This window comes from Jatropha curcas, chromosome 5 (genome assembly GCF_041381405.1).
Source record: "Jatropha curcas cultivar XTBG-Jc1 chromosome 5, XTBG_Jcur_1.0, whole genome shotgun sequence".
Taxonomy (NCBI): Eukaryota; Viridiplantae; Streptophyta; class Magnoliopsida; order Malpighiales; family Euphorbiaceae; genus Jatropha; species Jatropha curcas.
Window position 1 is genome coordinate 3,210,961 of NC_143155.1, and position 19,535 is coordinate 3,230,495.

General features: G+C 30.4%; 1 protein-coding gene across 2 annotated transcripts; it reads left to right on the forward strand.

Moving 5' to 3' along the window:
• The first annotated feature begins 4,244 nt into the window (after window positions 1–4,244).
• Window positions 4,245–12,384, forward strand: LOC105635108 (beta-adaptin-like protein C). Of its 2 annotated transcripts, none has more exons than XM_012218097.4 (16): window positions 4,245–4,434; window positions 4,726–4,912; window positions 5,006–5,203; window positions 5,824–5,937; window positions 6,121–6,371; window positions 7,001–7,136; window positions 7,252–7,431; window positions 7,561–7,653; window positions 7,768–7,979; window positions 8,072–8,135; window positions 8,224–8,403; window positions 9,297–9,389; window positions 10,099–10,502; window positions 10,701–10,890; window positions 10,978–11,181; window positions 11,833–12,384. In XM_012218097.4, exons 2-16 carry the CDS (start codon window positions 4,826–4,828, stop codon window positions 12,130–12,132), a joined length of 2,706 nt encoding a protein of 901 aa, XP_012073487.1. In that variant the 5' UTR covers window positions 4,245–4,434; window positions 4,726–4,825; the 3' UTR covers window positions 12,133–12,384. The 2 variants fall into 2 exon arrangements, with proteins under 2 accessions (XP_012073487.1, XP_012073486.1); XM_012218096.4 differs by having other exon boundaries at window positions 4,732–4,912.
• Window positions 12,385–19,535: the final 7,151 nt, after the last annotated feature.

Below are 19,535 nucleotides of genomic sequence, written 5' to 3' on the forward strand. Positions count from 1 at the left end.
CCACATTTATCCACATCAATAATATTTTGTTAATTTTTCTATAATTCCATAAAGCATAATTTCCTAATAATTTATTTATTACTATAATTAAATTTTATTAACCAAGTAATTTTAATTTATCAATAGATCAACACAAATTAATTTAACTAATCGCAATTGCTAGAATTAAATCAACGAATCTCAATTGCTTCAATTAAATCAATTAACTAAAATTACTAAAAAATTACTTAATTTCTGAGAATTAATAAAAATTAATTTATAGCCAAATATAATATCGCCGGCAATTTGTTTGATCGGTGACGAAAACTACGCGTGCTAGAAAGGAGTTACGTGCAATGGGACTGCAAGCCGAGGACACGATGCGACTGGCAGTGGTAGAGGGGCGGCGGCGGCGACAGATCGGACCCGCCGGGGGCGCGCTGGAGCAACGGCAGTGGCAGCGGTGGGCTGTGGCGTGGCTGCAAGGCGTCGGTGGTGGCGCGACGAGCTGGAGGAGGAGCTGCGTTCGTCTGATCGAAGGCAGGGGAGCTGTGCTGCGCTGCGCGATCTGGCCGAGGATGAAGGGGAGCTGCTGCGACGAGGAGCGGCGGCGAGGTGGCCCGATGGAGGTCCGCTCGCTCTGATGGAGTAGCGAGTCTGCTGCGGCTCTCTCTCTCTTGCCAGGAACGCAAACGCAGTGAAGAGCAAAGAAGAGGAAAGAAAGAAGAGAAGAGGAAGAAGAAAGGAGGAGGAAGGAGGAGGAGGAGGTCGACGCTAGAGAGGAAAGGAAGAAGAAGAAGAAAAGAAAAGAAGAAAAAAACAATATGTCGGTTTCTAGATCATTCCGGTTCGAGTCGAACCGGATTGGTCTGATTCAACAACTTGACTCGATTTTACTCGGTTTGTAAGTTTTTTACTCGGTTTTTAGGTTATTCGTCTGGTTTTCAAAAAAATCAATTTGATTTCCGGGTTCGATTCGATTTATTTTGATTGTTTAATTTGGTTCCGTAATATTTTCTCCAATTTCCCATTAATAATAAAATATTAATAAGAATTATATTTGATTTTTTTTTTTTGGATAATTAATTTTTAATGTAGTTACATACATATACATAAATTTATAATCGTTCGTAACTAGAGTTCCATTTTATTTCATCAAAATATTTAGTGTTCTCCGAGCGAATATTCCGGATAATCAGTTTTTGAGCTTGGGCCCAATTCGAAAATTTGGGCTCAAATTGAGACTGTATTCCATTTGCAGCCCACACGGTCAAAAATTCTGATTTTTGATTTAAATTAAATTTAAAAGTTTCAAAAATAAAAATTCGGGGTATTTCAGGTCTGATAGTCTTCTCATTTTTATGAGGAGTGAGATGTCTTCAGTTCGAATCTTCTCGACTATACGTATTTTCATCAATTTGGTGGGTGGATGTTATTCCTTGTCTTGTAGCTCACAATGTTGCTAACAGTGTTATTTTGGCTTATTAGGCCTCCTAACGAGACAAAAAAACTATTTTTTTAAAATAAATATATATATATATATATAATTAAGCATTTAAATTTTAAATTTTATCTTTATTAAATTTGTTTTTTAATAAATATATATGGTAACGAGAAATTTGAAAATATTTTTATATTTATTTATTAAATATTTAATTCTTTTAAGATATAGATAAAAAAAGAAAGAAAATATATTCTTTTTATTAATATTTTTTTCTTTATCTTTGTATGATTTCATTGGATGTATTTTTTTAAAAGTAAATTTTCAAATGGAATATATGTAATATTTTATTTACGAGAGATAAAAAAGAAAAAATTATATTATTTTTATTAATATTTTTTCTTTATATTTGTAAGATTTGATTAGATATATTTTTTAAAAAGTAAATTTATATATATATATATATATATATATATATATATATATATATATATATATATATATATGAAAGCTGAAACAAAGCGAAAGTTTTAAGGCATTCTCTCAGTGTTGTATTTTTCTTTTTTTTAAAAAAAAAATTAAGTTTTTTCTTTATTTTTCTATATTTTTTTGAAATTTTTATTTACTTTCTATGTTTTCATTGGATGATATTTTCAAATAATAATAGTTTATTGATAATTGTGATTTTGATTTTTTTTGAATTTTTTCTAATCTTTTTTTGAACAGTTTATTTTTCTAATAATTTATAGATAATTAAGATTTTGAATTTTTTTATCTATTCTTATATACCTAAAACATATGAACATAGGACTATTAATCAAGAACGGAGTATTTCAACTATGGAGAACAGAGGAACTCATGAATCTGAAAATCAAAATGAAATCAATCAATTATTTTGGATTTTTTTTTTTTTTTTCTCTTTAGGTTTTTGCTTTGGATTTGAGATCTTTTTGGAAGGGGATACGAGAAGTGAAGTATCTAATATCATCTTTGCACTTGCCTCAAGATCACATTGGTGCAATATCTAATTAGGAATGCTTAAGGCATTTCTGCAATTTCATGTCTCAAACCATTCATCTAATCTAATCAAGATCAGAGCCAGAAGGTTCGATTCACATACTCTACAACTGGAAATGTAATATTATACTTATGATTCTATTTTATATATATATATATATATATATATATATATATATATATATATATATATATATATATATATATACATTTGAAATATATTTTTGACATCTATTTCGAGTCTCGTTTTCTACTCAAGGTGAATCAAATGATATTTTTCTCTTACTTATCTATATATATTAATTGGATAACTTTATTTTTTTAAATTTATTTTCAGATAATAAAAAAACCAATTTATATTTATCCCATCTTTATAAACTAATTTATCTCTTCAACTTGAAAATTATAGAAAAGTAACAGATATATACTGTTATATGTTGACCTTCAAATGTTAGTTTGCAAATTAGAAGTTATGTTTGGCAATTTGCTTTATCTTAAATAAGTTATTAATTAATTGATATATTATATCTATTGAGTTTGTTCATTTACCTTATTCAGCTCAGTAATAATGTTCTCTATGTATGTATAACTGAAATTTACAATTAACTAGGAAAAGACTTAAAATATTATGCTATTTTAAATAATACCATAATTTTCTTTATTATAAATTATTTTGATATTTATCTTTAATGAATTATTTCAATTACAATTTTAATTGATCTTTCTAACAATTTGATAATTTACAACGGTTTATCAAAAAATAATAATATAATCAACTATAACAATTATTAAAATAATAATACTTAGATACCCACGCGCGAAGTGCAGTTTTTCGATTAGTTTATATAATTAAATCTAAGACGGTAAACAGTTGAAATTTTTAATTTAAAAAATATATAATATTTTATTAATATATTTATATATCTATATACATTGAAATATTTTTTTTGTTAAGTAATTTTGAAAGAGTTTTATTCTTAATAATAATTTTTTATTTTCTTTTCATTACTGAATAATTTGTGGACTATTATTATTTTAATTAGTAAGAGATTTATATCCCTTTGCAATAAATAAATGGTCTATTGATGATTAAATATTTTTAATTTTCTTGAAATTTTTTTTCTCTTATATCTTAAATCCGATTAATTTAAAAGAAAATAGTGTTTAGGAAACTAAAAAAAAAAACTAGAACTATATAATTCTGTTTGGGTCATTTTTTGAGGTTTCAAGAATTTGTGTATATGTGCATATATTCCTTTCTCTGATACACTACGTAAATAATACTGTTATTATAACCAAAGTGATTTCCATTATTAATTCAAATAATCCTCTCATTTCTTTTCTTTTACCTAGTAGTGAAAAATAATAATTATTATTTTTTATTATAGTCCTATATAGATATTGATTTGGGGTTGAGGACAGGAGTTGGAGATTCAATGATGGCTTAATTTTCTTTTTAGGCAAATATTAGGATTTTAAAAATTTGTATTTATAAATTGGAGACTAAAGGATTAGATCTAGAGATTGGATTGAACTTTATTCTGAAATCACTTCATCATATAAAAATAGAATTAAGTATATAAAAGTAGTAATTTGTACAACAAAATATAATATAAATTAAACAATTATATTTATTTTAATCTAAATAAAATTTATGCTTTACCGTGATATAGACAAAAAGCGCAAAGACTAGTTTAAAGGCATAGGATTTTTTGGGTAAATCTTATTTTATTTTTATTAATATATTTAATTCAACTATATTTTAAATGAATTTTTATTTTTGATTGAGTTTTCCGTCGATCTCTTTTTACATTAAACCCCAAAACGGTTCGAGTCGCCTTGTTTCTCTTACTTTTCTTCATTTCCTCAGATTTATAGATCTAAAAGGTTTCTAGGTCAGCTCATTTGTTTTGTACTGCCGGGAACATCCACAGCCGTGACTCCGCGGCCGTCGTCGACCGCTCGCCTGACTCCGCCACTATTGCATCAAGTTATTCGTAAGTAGATTGTCCATCTTTCTGCCAATTTTTCAACTTGCAGAAGGTTAGATCTAGGGATGCTCATGATTTGTACCAACTGGATCATGTTACGTTTTGCTTATAATTCGCAAATGTTATTGTTAAGTTAAAGTTTAGTTCGATTTTCTTAGCTTAATTACATGAATTTTGAGTTTTTGTAAATCGTAATTCTTTTCCTACTCTATTGGAAATTGAAAATTTGAGTAAGCGGTCTTAAGGATCGGAGCTAACTGATTCTTCTTAATCTTTGATTGCTTTGCATTGACGAAGATGCAGATGCTTTGCTCACGGTAAAGAGGTTGCTAGAGTAACTGGAATCGTATCTCTCTATCTCTCTGCATTTTGGGGTTGATTGGAATAGAGCCCAGCCATGAGTGGCCACGATTCAAAGTATTTCTCGACCACCAAGAAGGGTGAAATCCCTGAACTCAAAGAAGAACTCAATTCACAGTATAAGGTCTCAGTGCAATGTATAATGTTTTTAAATGTTTGAGGTACATTAGTTAGGGTTTGAACATAATTGTATTTTTTTTTCCTTTTAATGGTGCAGGATAAGAGAAAAGATGCTGTTAAAAAGGTGATTGCTGCAATGACGGTTGGAAAGGATGTGTCATCACTATTCACAGATGTGGTGAATTGTATGCAAACGGAGAATTTGGAGCTTAAAAAGTTGGTTTACTTATATCTTATAAATTATGCTAAAAGCCAGCCTGATCTTGCAATACTTGCTGTAAATACATTTGTTAAGGTAAGAATTATGTTGAAACTTTTCTCTGTGCTTAGACATCATGTGCATAGTCAAACTTTTATCGTAAGTCTTTTGGTTGAAATTTTTTGGTATGTTTTATGGTGTACTTATGTCAAGGCTTTGAATGCCAATTGGTATTACCTTTTTTTATTGTAGTTATTATCTCCTTGAACAATTATTTTTGCTTAGTAGTTTGTGGAGACATATGATTTCATGCATTAATTACTTCTTGATCTTTTGGGGTTGTATGACATTTCTGCTACTGTGAACAATATTAAATTTATGCTTCCTATTACTTAATTTTTCCGAATCAATTGTAAAACTTGCTGTAGAGGCCTCCCTATCATATGTTTTTGCATCTGGTTTAAATTTTTAATTGAATAGAGAATCTTGCTTAGTTGCATAATGTTCTCATCTCATTACGTGGGAGAAGAGCTTTCAATTGTAGCCCCCAATCCACCTGAATTGATTTTACACCTGCCATAGAGGACTTCTAGACTAATTTTATAGAGTGAAGTTAACATGTTTAACGGAAGGATGTTGCCTTCTTGTTCTTTTCCTTGTTTTGTTTCCAATCACATGTTTAATAGTCTAAGCATATTTTATTGTTACTTATGTAGGATTCACAAGATCCAAATCCTCTGATTCGAGCGTTGGCTGTGCGAACAATGGGTTGCATTCGTGTTGACAAAATTACTGAGTATTTATGTGATCCTCTTCAGAGATGTCTAAAGGTTGGTTGCAAGAACTGATACAGATTATTTATGCATATCTGTGGGAATTTAGTTTTCTGGTTTAGTAGGTTGCTGTAGCTTCGCCTTTTCCTCTTAAATGGAATTTTGAATTTTCTTTGCTTCTCTCATCTGTATCATCCATGTACCTTCTCTAATCTAGCGTTTAACATATTTTGTTTGCAGGATGATGATCCTTATGTTCGCAAGACAGCAGCCATTTGCGTGGCCAAACTTTATGACATAAATGCTGAGCTAGTCGAAGACAGGGGTTTTTTGGAATCTCTCAAGGATTTGATTTCTGACAATAATCCAATGGTTGTAGCAAATGCTGTGGCAGCCCTTGCAGAGATTCAAGAGAATAGTAGCAGACCTATCTTTGAGATCACTAGCCACACACTGTCAAAGCTGCTTACTGCTTTAAATGAGTGCACAGAGTACGTGAACAATATGATATTCCCCCTGGCTAGACTTTTGCATGTTTTGAATATTGAGACCTAATGTTGATGCAAATTTGGTTTTTGGTCCTTGATGGTTCTGAGCCTGATGTAATTTGATTAGGTTGATGCTAGGTTATTTTACACTTTGAGAATCCTTTATATTTAACTAGAATATGAATATTGACAAATTCAGAGAAAGAATTTAAATCTGGTCATATGCACATGCAGCTATTTGCTGTATATGGAAATCTTGTTATTGTATTCTTCTCATCTTAGCACCCATCTCTTTTCTCTGCAATAACATATCTTTTCTAGATTAATAGTATGCTATTTGTTGGGCTAACAACTATTTACTATTGTTTATGCATTATTCTTGCTCTCTTATCCTTGTTTTACAATTATGTTGTGCTTATTTATAGACTTGTATGCTATTTTATGCTAGTAGCTAGTTATAAAGTACGCACGATCAAAGCTGTAGCTGAATGATTCCCTGCTCTAGGTTATATCACAATCAACATTTTTTTTTTTTTTTTTACTTTCTCATAACTTTCTTCTTCTCCCTCCAAGGCTTTTGCTTGGCCATACTCTTGGTTTATTTGTTTGACTAATTTTTGTACTCTTTTCAGGTGGGGCCAAGTTTTTATATTGGATGCTCTATCTAGATACAAGGCAGCTGATGCTCGTGAAGCTGAAAATATAGTGGAGCGAGTTACTCCACGACTACAACATGCTAACTGCGCAGTTGTACTTTCAGCTGTTAAGGTGACATTGCATTGTTTTGTTGCTGGACGTCTTCATTTTCAATGTGTCTTTGATAGTAAACCTGTCAAAATTCAGTCAGTGCTTACAATTTTTTTTCTCGAACTCTCTTTTATAGATGATCCTCCAACAAATGGAGCTTATCACTAGCACTGATGTTGTTCGAAATCTTTGCAAGAAGATGGCTCCTCCTCTTGTCACGTTACTTTCTGCAGAACCCGAAATACAATATGTTGCATTGCGGAACATCAACCTAATTGTACAGAGAAGGCCTACTATCCTGGCACATGAAATTAAGGTATATGGACATTGTCTTGTCAGCAGATGCTGGAAAATTTGCAAAAACCATGAAAATGTGCAAATCACAATTTTGTAATGTTGGGATCGAGGATTTGTTTGCTCCAAAAGCATTTTCTTCTATGTTCAGGTGTTTTTCTGCAAGTACAATGATCCAATTTATGTGAAGATGGAGAAGCTAGAGATCATGATAAAACTTGCTTCAGACAGAAATATAGACCAAGTATTGCCTTCTCTCTCTCTCTCTCTCTCTCTCTCTGCTTGCTTTTGTGGGAAAGGCCAGGTGCACGTGTATAATCTGTCTTTTCAAATGTTCACTTGATGAGCACTTATGCAGGTCCTATTGGAGTTCAAAGAGTACGCCACAGAAGTAGACGTGGATTTTGTTAGAAAGGCTGTTCGTGCCATTGGCCGCTGTGCAATCAAGTTGGAGAGGGCAGCTGAGCGATGCATCAGTGTCCTACTAGAGCTGATTAAAATTAAAGTCAACTATGTGGTTCAAGAGGCTATTATAGTGATCAAAGACATCTTTAGAAGATACCCTAACACGTAAGCTACAAGCTTTGTGGTCTTGATGTATATTAATGTTAAATTCTAGTTTCCTTCTAAGTTTAGTTTTGTATCTTCCTTGTCCTTTGCAGTTATGAATCAATCATTGCTACTCTTTGTGAGAGCTTAGACACTTTGGATGAGCCTGAAGCTAAGGTAATTATGTATTTCTTCAAGTTTTTCTATAATTATAAATTATGGTTAACCTTATATTTTCTGCTCATATCTTTTATTCTCTCTTAAGGCTTCCATGATCTGGATAATTGGTGAATATGCGGAAAGAATTGATAATGCTGATGAGCTCCTGGAAAGCTTCTTGGAAAGTTTCCCCGAAGAGCCTGCACAAGTCCAGTTGCAATTATTGACTGCAACTGTGAAGCTCTTTCTTAAAAAGCCAACTGAGGGCCCTCAGCAGATGATTCAGGTTTGGATTTTATACCTACATGATTTTGCTTCAGGAAGTTGTAGTCTGGTTTAGTTTTTCCTTTTCTGATTTTCACATCTTCTGAAAGAATCAGAGCATGATGATATTTGGTTTTATGGACTCAATATCGGGTCATAGGCTTGAAGCTTTACATGTGGCAATACATGCAACTTTCTGATGGGGTTTGTATTAGCTACAATGTACTGTTGTGATAAAATACTGCTATTGAAAGAGAAGAGTGAGTTTAATAGTCTAATTCTGTTCAAGGAGAAATTGGAAAAGGAGAAACTTCTGCTGTATTGTAGCCAAAGAAATGTTTATCTCATGGTTTGGATTCGTCTTTTTTGCATTAAGTTTGTTCCTCTTGTTCCTAAAATATCAAATTTAGGTATGAACTTATGAGGGCTGAAAACTTTTGCAATACCATATAACTTACAATTCACTTGAAATCAGATATGCACACAATATAGAATGCAATTATTTTTTTCTATATAGACAAGACTGCCAACTTATGAAACACCTTTTGTCTAAAAGCAAAGGAATTATGCATTGGATTTTGTCATGCTTGCCCCTGTCCAGTTGTGTGTATTTTTTTCCTTCTCAATTTGTGAGTTTTATTGGTTGCCTTTGAGCTTAGTTCGTCAAATATATATAGATAGATTTCCTGACATTTTAGCTAGTTGTGATCTTTCAATACTGTAGTGTATTGTGACTAGAAACTTCTTTTCCCCTGCAAAAGAAGCATGGTGTTTCGGGGTTGTGGCAATATGTTATTGTTTGGCACATTTTAGTATAGTATTGTCTTGCTCTTAAATCACTGTTCTTGATTTGATGGCTGATGATTTAGTTACACATGTAGAACCAATTTTAACTGTGGTGATTTTTTCTCACAGGTTGTTTTAAATAATGCAACTGTAGAAACAGATAATCCTGATTTACGGGATCGTGCTTACATATATTGGCGACTGCTATCTACTGATCCTGAGGTCTGGTATTGTTTTAGACAATTAAATTTGTGTATTTCCATCTGTTTAGTTATGTGGTCAATGTGCATTTGTTTGCTTGATATATGCAGTTACTTTCTTGTTCTATCACTTCTCTTTTTGTTTGGAAGCTGAGGGTGTAGGGAAGGGAGATGAGGATAGTTACAATAGCTTTTATGAGAGCTCTAATGTTATGCTGCCACAACTAGAACAATTTAATCCAGTTGGTTATACTATTGGAATTCTGAGATTATTTTTTTTGTTGCTAACTCTCTAGTTAATTTGAATTATGGACGGAAATTTAATTCTTTGTTTTCTGTTGTAAGCTTGCTGTTTTTGTTGCGAAGTCTCTAGTTATCGTGTGTGCTGCATTTGTGAAGGTTTTCTAGTCTCCCATTTCCCAACATACACATATCACAGTTAATCTTTCTGCTTGGGCTGCTTTTAATCTTCACATAGGCAACCACTGGTGCTTTTCATCCTCCGACAGAAGGCAGGGGCAACACCTTGACAATGTTGAACCCTAGACAGTATTTAGACCAAATGAATTCTGGATCCATTAGAAATTCCACACTTGTTACATTTGGAATGTAAAATCATCATGCAATTCATTTGAAATTCATTGTACAAGCACTTGTATTCTATTTTCATATATAGCAATGGACATTATTGAACTGCATGGATGTCTCATTGGCATCCTTTAATCTTTCAGGCTGCCAAGGATGTTGTGCTGGCTGAGAAGCCTGTGATCAGTGATGATTCAAACCAACTTGATTCATCTCTTCTTGACGAGCTTCTTGCCAACATCGCTACATTGTCCTCTGTGTATCACAAGCCTCCGGAAGCTTTTGTAACCCGTGTGAAGACAACAGCACAGAGAACTGAAGAAGAAGAGTATCCTGATGGGGGTGAACCAGGGTATTCAGAGTCACCTGCTCATAATGCTGATGGTGCTGCATCACCACAAACCAGTTCTAGTAGTGTTCCATATGCTGGAGAAAGGCAACCTGCCCCTGCGCCTCAAGCTGCTGTTCCTGTGCCCGATTTACTTGGAGACCTGATAGGCCTGGATAACAGTGCTATCGTCCCTGTTGACCAGCTATCAACTCCTGCTGGGTGAGTGTGCTGGAATTTGTGAGATATAGTTTCTGGGACTGGGAATTGTGACTCCTGTATGGAATCACTTGCCTACATTAATATTTTGCTAAGCTTATTGTTCTTTTATCATGGCTTCACTACTTGGCATAATTTTAAGTTCTAACTTTCACTTGAATGGCCAAAACTGATACTTGAGCTCTTTTGAACTTCTTTCAGGCCTCCTTTGCCAGTGTTGGTACCGGCATCAGTTGGTCATGGTTTACAAATAAGTGCACAATTGATACGAAGAGATGGCCAAAACTTCTATAGCTTATTGTTTGAGAACAATTCACAGATTCCCCTTGATGGGTTCATGATTCAGTTCAACAAGAATACATTTGGTCTGTCAGCTGCTGGACCTTTGCAGGTAGTTTTAACTTCCTTTTGTTTAGGCACAGTATTTGTGTTCTTTTCTCTCACATCCAGTGTGAATTAACATTTTGTTGTCTGTTAGATTCCACAATTACAACCTGGGACATCAGCGGCAACTCTGCTGCCCATGGTATTGTTCCAGAACATAGCTCCTGGTCCTCCAAACTTACTCTTGCAAGTAGCTGTAAAAAATAATCAGCAGCCAGTATTGTACTTCAATGACAAAATTTCATTGCATGTGTTCTTCACTGAGGATGGGAGGATGGAACGTGGAACCTTCCTAGAGGTAAAGGAGGATTAAGTTTTATATTTTATTGTTGATGTGTAATATTTCTAAAGCATTGCACTGTTTGTGATCTAAGTCTCAGTTGATTTGCCTCACGTAAGCGTAATATTATTGAGCAAATTCTAGAAGCAGAAGCAAAAATATCAATCATATTTCCGCTATTGGTGATTTGATGATTCTTTCACCTAGCTGCAAACTTGACCTACAACTTTTGCACAATAATACAGAGCTCTCCCAATTAGGCTAAAATTAGGCTCATAGGTTACAAAGCACTGTTCTGAATTTTTTTTTTATCTTTTCTTCAAGTTATTTAATTAGAGTAGGAAATCCATCAATCTTTTACTGTTGCGACAGTGTAAAAATTTTTTCATTTTACATGCTGTGGCTGTATTCTCTAGTTAACTAGGACTCTAATTAGTCTAAGAAATTTGCGTTAGGCAAATCTTTTCCAGGTGTTGAGTATATATAATCTGGCAAAAAAAATTGCACACAAGCTTATATCATATGGTAGTTTAACAACTGGAAATGTATTTGTTATTAAAAAAAAAAAAAATTCTTGAAAGATCTTCAGAGTTAGCTAGTTCTCATTTGATTAATGATCTATATTATTGTTGTTGGAACCTGCTCGTATGTGATGTGTTGCCCTTGCAGACATGGAGGTCCCTACCAGATTCAAACGAGGTCTCGAAAGACTTCCCAGGCATTGTGGTGAACAGCGTAGAAGCCACTTTAGACCGATTCGCTTCATCAAATTTGTTCTTTATTGCAAAGCGAAAGCATGCCAATCAAGATGTATTCTATTTCTCTACTAAAATTTCTGGAGGAATACCCTTTTTGGTTGAACTCACCACAGCTGTCGGAACACCAGGGGTTAAGTGTGCAGTCAAAACACCAAATCCTGACATGGCACCACTTTTCTTTGAAGCTGTTGAGACTCTTCTCACAAATTAATCTTGTTTCTTGTATCATCCTTCTTTTTCTTCTTTGTTTTCTATTTTTTTTTTCAACAATTTTTGTTTTATATATGTAAAATCTGAATTGAGTAGTGAGGTTTTGATCGATAATTCTTGTTTTGTTAGGTTTTCTTTTTTATTCTTTGCATTTGTATTAACCTGAATCATACATTCTTCTTGTATGAATTTTCTTTTTTAAAAATTTGAACTTTTTCTAATGACTAAAGAACATGTATTTGATTGTTCTGAACTATCTTTGTTCTGAACATGTATTGAAAACTCTTTTTTCTGCGCATAGATTTGCGAGTGTTCTGTATTGGACATATGCAGAAATAATTTTGCTTAACCTTTTGATATTATCATGTTTGGCCTGTCATTTGAATTTGAAGTGAGAATTAGAGTAACGAATTTTAACTGTGTTTAGTAAAACAAATCTAAGATTTTCTTTTTCCCTTACACAGCTATTGATATTTGCTGGTTTTTTGTTTGTTTTTTTTTTTTTCGAGAAATGTATTATATTCAATTTGTACTATTTTTGTTTTTACTGTCAAACTCATGGTTCTATCCTACTTCACTAAAACCATTATTTGCCTGTTATCACTGACATGACCAATTTTAAAGCTAAAGTGTATTTGATTTACATCATTCAAACTTAAATAATTATTAAACCAAAATTTTCAATAATTATTAATTTTAAATTCAAGTTGTTTGATACATCACCGAATAATAAATAAAAATTTTTAATTTCGATTTTACACTGAGAATCGTGTATCAATAGATCGTCAAAATACACGTATCATGTCGTGAAATCAAGGAAATTAGTAATGACTTTCTCGGTGTATCAATAGATCGTCAAAATACACGCATCAAGGAAATTAGTCATGACAAAATCATAGATTTTATAATTTGTGTTTTACATTAGAATATAAATCATGGTTTGAAAATGATTTGTGTTGTGGTAATGAAAAAATGGCAAGAAGAACATGATTTTTACAGGTTTTGAAATGAAATTTAGATATCATGACTGTTTGGTTTGGAAGCAACAATAACATATTTGTGACAGAAGAACTCATTCAAAATGAATTCTATTATCCTATATGTGGTGAGTAAGGTTAACAACTAACAAGTGTTCCTGCAAGTAACTATCTAGACGAGGGAGATGGAGAATCAGAAAAATGAAGCTGCTGGAAATGAAGGTACTGCGAACCAGGGGAATGGAGGTGGAGGTAGTGGTGGTGCTCCAAGTCAGCAGATTCCAGTTTATTTTCAACTGCCGGATGGGAAGTGCAGGCTAGGCTATATAGAGAGGAGTAAAATGGGAAATTTGAGCCAATTTCAAAATGAAATCATTGGACGATTTGTTACGCACCGTCTGCCTCTGGCGATACCTGAAAAATACATCGGAGAAACGATGGATACGGTATATATAGGTGCCAATGAAGAGCAATTATGTCCTGAAGACATGGAGTGGACGGATTTTATAAACAAATTGAATTATATTAATTTTATCTCCTCTTAATTAGAATATGACAATAATAGAATAAGATATTAACTATATAATTTTAATTATATAGTTATTTATTAAACAGTTGTAAGCTATTTTATCTAAATAATAGACTATATGCTTTATTGTGTTTTTCAATTTCTTGTCAAATTGAACAATTAACTATTTCTTGTCAGCTTGACTAACAACTCATCAGGATTTTTACTGGGTTTTTTGCAATATTGCCACTTTTGAAAATGAAAGTTTCGAGCAGAAGAATACTGGAGTTCAGCTGAATGCAAAAAGTGAAACATTGAAACTTATCCTTAGATAACTGAATGTGCACAATAATTATTGCAATTTCCATTTTTATAATCTTTTTCACTGCTTATTTATCAATTGATTCTTATATATGTAAATATTTAATTGTAATTTGTATTCCTCCCCTTGTGGATTGTACTGTTTCTAATAGACTTTGTAATGAATTATATTGTCTTTAATGAGTTTTAAAATTGTTGTAGTTGCTGTCGATAATTCAGAGTGTATAATAATCATTTTATATAGTAACTGATGGCAAAAAAATAAAAAAAAAAAAAGAATGATTCAGCTTATTTTCAAACCATTGAAATGAATAATGTTATATGTAAGATGAATCAAAAAGAGAAGAATGATATTTAGTGTGTTCGGTGATGAGCATCTCTGTTAAAACAGCTAAAATATTTTGAAAATCTATTAAATTTATTTCACAACAAGAAAAAACTATTTTTCTCAAGAACAATTATCGAATAGACTCTCAGCCATTTTCTTCCTGTATTGTGGCTCATTAATTGATAAAAAAAATGGTTTGCATCACAAAAGGCTACCAAAAATAACTATTGGTTATGTTTGGATGAAAAATTTTTGAGTAATTGATAAATTTAATATAATAAAAGAGGGTAAAATTTATGAATTATTCAAAATTAACTCATTAATTGTATCTTTGTCATTGGATTGTGACTCTACAACTAAGCATTTATCATGGGGCTATTACTACTGTACGGATACTAATTATTCTGTATTGATACTGAATCTTCATTAATTGACGCATGTATAAAGAAATTTATTATTACTGTACAGATACTAATTATTTATTCTTTATCTATATATTTCCTAACTTTATCTTCTTTTTTTTTTTTTTTTGGTCTATATCTATTTTCTATCCTATAACTTATTATATAAAATATTATCTAATGATAAATATAAACTTATCTAGGAAAAAATTAAAATTAAAATTCATGTACATAAAATTTTCTTCTAGTGTTATTCATTTTTTTAAAAAATAAAGTTACTACTTATCATTTGAATTGTGTATATAAAATATCATATAAGAGCAGTTTTACATGTATAAAGAATAGATAAATTATTACAGGCATAAATTTCTTTTAATTATGAAAAGTGTAAAAATATATTAATTACAAATTATATATTTCAATTTATAATATGGATTATTTTTAAAAAATTTAAATGAATTTAAGATAATAATTAATTAATTAAACTACAAAATAGAAGTAATAAACTACAATGTATATAGTTTAATTTATACAATTTGATATTATTTAAGGTTAGAGATTTATATAGTTAAATTACATGATACATGATAAATGTTTTAACAATAAGAAAATAAAAATTTATAATTATTTATTAAAATTTTAAATAATTTATTTTGAGTAAATGAATTTAAAGTATTGGACAATTATTTATTTCGCAATTTTTATGTTTTCTAGAATTATAGTTTTGAAAATAGTAACTTTTTTTTTTTAATTTAAACAATTAAATGATTTTTTGTATTTTAATAATAAAAAACTAAATGTTCTACTTTTGATAACTCATTCTATAAGTAACAGGTCATTTCGTCAATTTCAAATCTAATAATCTATGTCTATCTAGTTTAACTCTTACGGTGAAAAAAGATGCTGTATTAGTACATAAATTTTTAAATTTGTACTATAGTTTTACCCTTTAACATGGATCGTAAGATATCGGGCTATTCATGTATAATTAAACAACATTTAGGTAGTTGGTTATTATATAAATCTACCTGAAAAATACTTTTGGCAAAATTTATGCTGGGCACAACTACAGTGATGAAAGGACAGTAATCCTCCTAAAAAAATTTAAACAGTTTGTCTTGTTGACGTGACAGATAAAAATAGATTTCTATTTTACTAATGATGACATGATGGTGCTGTGTTGCTGACCCAATTTTGTGAGCATCGTCGTCGCGCGGGAAGAACCAATCCAGAAATTTGTCCATCATATATCAAAACAATTATAATCTCGTGAAGATCTCAGTTATGTTATGAATTTTTAGAAATTGTATTGATTTCATTAAAAGTCTCAGATTTGTCTAACTCAAACCTAAATTTCAATTCATAAAATCCTTTTACCAAATCCTTAAGTCAACATAAAATATCAAATTTGGTTCATAAAAAACTATGAATTTAAGCTTATCTCAATAAGAATTATAGCTGTAATCGTAAAATCTAACCAGAAAGCTCAAAAACAATAAAATTTAAATTTTTTAGTCCACAAAAACAGTAACTCAATCAATCAAATGGTGATCGAATATATACTTACCATAAGCAGGGAAGTATTTTGTCATCTTATTCTTGTTAAAAGTTGATCGGAGTTTAGTCAGAAATGGAGGCAGTAAGCCTATATCACAAGACGCAAATGAAGGAGGAGAGGAAGAAGAAAGTAGAATTTTCTCCTCTTAAACTATTTAGTCATATTCCGGTTTGATCCAATTCAAGTTCGATTCAATTTGAATTACAAAAGCTTTTGTTTATTTAGTTTTCTAGCAGTTTAATTTGTAGTATTATAATTAAATTTGATTAAGAAATACATCTATTAATTAATTTTACATACTTTTCCTTACTTGTGAAAAGACTTTTTGTATCCATTACAATGACGACCATCTAAAAATCAGGCATGGTTCTAGAAATTGAGATCCAATACTTTAATTAGCATATGTAATTAATCAATGTCAAGATATTTCAAATTATTGAAATATAATTACAGTCTTTTTAATTCTTAACTAGTATTATCCTATATAATAATAATCATTTTACCATCAAAACGACGCAGTTTTGATGTAGAAAGTTTAAATCAACCCATTAGTAAAACTATGTCACTTATGCTATTTATCATTTAAATTCTAATTATATCATAATTATAGACATAACTAGTATAATAATCAAACTTAGCATTATAATAACTTCTATTAGATATTATATATAATTACCATTATCATTCTAATAGTGTTATAATTATAAATTTTCTAATTATTACTAATTTATAGTCAAATCTATCGGTATTCTATCAATATTGTATATTATTACTATTCATTTATCTACAAGGTTATTAGTCCTTTTAGTATTGTAATTATACTGAGCATTATAATACTTAGTAAGATATAATGCCTAGTATTCAAAGAGAACTATTTTAACTTGATTTATTTGGCTATAATTATAATTATAATTAATAATTATACTAGTATGCAATATTGCTAGAATATAAATAGGTTTGATTATAAATTAATAATAATTAGAAATTCTATAATTATAGTACTATTAGAATGATAATGGCAATTATAATAGTTATAACCATATAATAAAAGCTAGTATTAAGTTTGATTATAATACTATAACTATAATGCCATAGTTACAATTACACTAGTATACAACATTGTTAGAATATGAATATTGATTATAAAATAGTAATAATTAGAAATTCTATAATTGTAGAACTATTGGAATGATAATAGTAATTATAATAGTTATAATCATATAATAGAAGTTAGTATTAAGTTTGATTATAATGCTAATTAGAATTAGAATGTTTATATTTGTGATATAATTAGAATGGAACAATAATTAGCATAGTTAACATGATATAATTTTGCTTGAGAATATTTAAACTTCCTACATCAAAACAACGCCGTTTTGATGGGAAGATGATGATTATTATTATTATTATATAGAATAATACTAACTAGTAATTATTTCTCGAAAAAAAAAATATTAGCTAGTAATTAAAAAGACTCTAATTATATTTAAATAATTTGAAATATCTTGACATTGATTAATTACATATACTAATTAAGACATTGAATCTCTTCCTAGAATTATGCATGATTTTAGATTGTCATCGTTTTAATGGATATAGAAAGTCTTCAATGATTAAGGGATCAATTAATTCATTTATTTCTTAGTCTAATCTAATGATAATACTAAAAGTTAAATTGCTAGAAAATCAAAAAAATTAATATTTTTGTGATTCAAACCGAATCAAACTCTAATTGGACCAAACTGGAATATAAATAAGCTTAAGAGGAGAGAGAAATTCTCTTCTTCTTTTTCTTCCTCCTCTCCTTTGTTTGCGTAAAAGTCAATGAGACTTACTGTCTCTCTTTCTCCAATTGAATTTCGGCAACCATATAACGAGAGTAAGGTTGCAAAACATTCTTTTAATTACGGTAAAGTCTATTTCTGGTCATAATTTGGTTAAGAAATTCAATTTTTATTATTTTTGAGTTTTTCGGTTGGATTTTGCAATTCTGATTGCAATTCTTATTGAGATAACCTTGAATTCATAGTTATCTATAAAGTAAATTTGATTGTGTATTGACTTAAAGGATTGGGTGAAGGATTATGTGAATTGAAATTTGAGTTTAGGACTTTTCATGAAATCCATAAAATTCATAAAAATTGATAGCACAATTGAGCCCTCATAAAATTTTGATAGTTTTGATGTATAGTGGGCAAATTTTTTGATTGGTTCAATTTTCCGGTCATCATACACGGTGGCCGCGTCGGTCTAACTTTGGCAACAACGATAGCACTCCACCTTAGTTTGATAATTTAATTTGAACCAAAAACCTTAGTTTGATAATTTAATTTGAACCAAAAAAAAATCTTTCTCATTTCTCTCCTCTACAAAAATAATTAAATATATTATAGATAATTTACTTTTACGGTGTAAGATTATGACAGATACAACTTGTGCAATTTAACAAAGCTAATAACGAATGGCAACAAGTTAACGTTTCGTATTTTGTTGGATTAGTGACATAATTCATGATTCTAATTATGAATTTCTTGCCGGCCGAAAATTCCATTGCACGGTAGATTTTTTAGAATGCTAAGTTTCAGAGAAGTATTTGTTTCTTCTAACCTTATGTGCACCGTAGAATCAAGGAACCCTATCCTATATGTCACTTCATTAATTATTGGGAAATTGACTATTTTAGGATTAAAAAATATAAAAAAAGTGATGTATGGGAAAATCTTTGCTCAGTTGGCAATATCTATAACTAGTATATACTCTCAGCTGGATGAAAGTGAAGGAAAATAGAATTATGGACTTCAATTTATGGACCCATGTGAAAGGATTTAAAATAAATAAATAAATTATTATGCAAAAACATATTATAAAATAAATTTATTTAAAATTTTCCATGATTTTATATGAAATAAAACTTGTTTAAATTATTTTTCGAAAGGAAATTGAGCGTAATTTCTTTATGAATTTACTTCAATCATATTCTCAAACTGAAATTTCAGTGATTAAAACTTTAAATTTTTATCAAACAATCTTGCGTTCAATCTTTATGCCAAAAGCCAAATAGATGTTATAGATTTTGATGGCAAGTTTCTCCAATCCAATTTATGTTTCAAAAGCATAAGCATAATTATTTATGTATGTTTATATATAACAGGACAAAGAAAACATATATATGTATAATAATAATACAATAGATTAGAACATGTAATTTGGATTGTTATTCTTGTAGGTGATGAAGGGAACAATGTTTCCAAACAAATGTCAAAACACTTCTTAACAAAATCAAGAAAAAGAGAGGCACATGCTTTAGATCT

What these genes read in the sequence shown, in the direction of transcription:
- LOC105635108 (XM_012218097.4), top strand. Translation starts at nt 4,826, where the DNA reads ATGAGTGGCCACGATTCAAAGTATTTCTCGACCACCAAGAAGGGTGAA. An exon ending in GCTTTAAATGAGTGCACAGA is followed by an intron (nt 6,372 to 7,000) that starts GTACGTGAACAA and finishes TACTCTTTTCAG; the next exon opens with GTGGGGCCAAGTTTTTATAT. An exon ending in GCCCTCAGCAGATGATTCAG is followed by an intron (nt 8,404 to 9,296) that starts GTTTGGATTTTA and finishes TTTTTCTCACAG; the next exon opens with GTTGTTTTAAATAATGCAAC.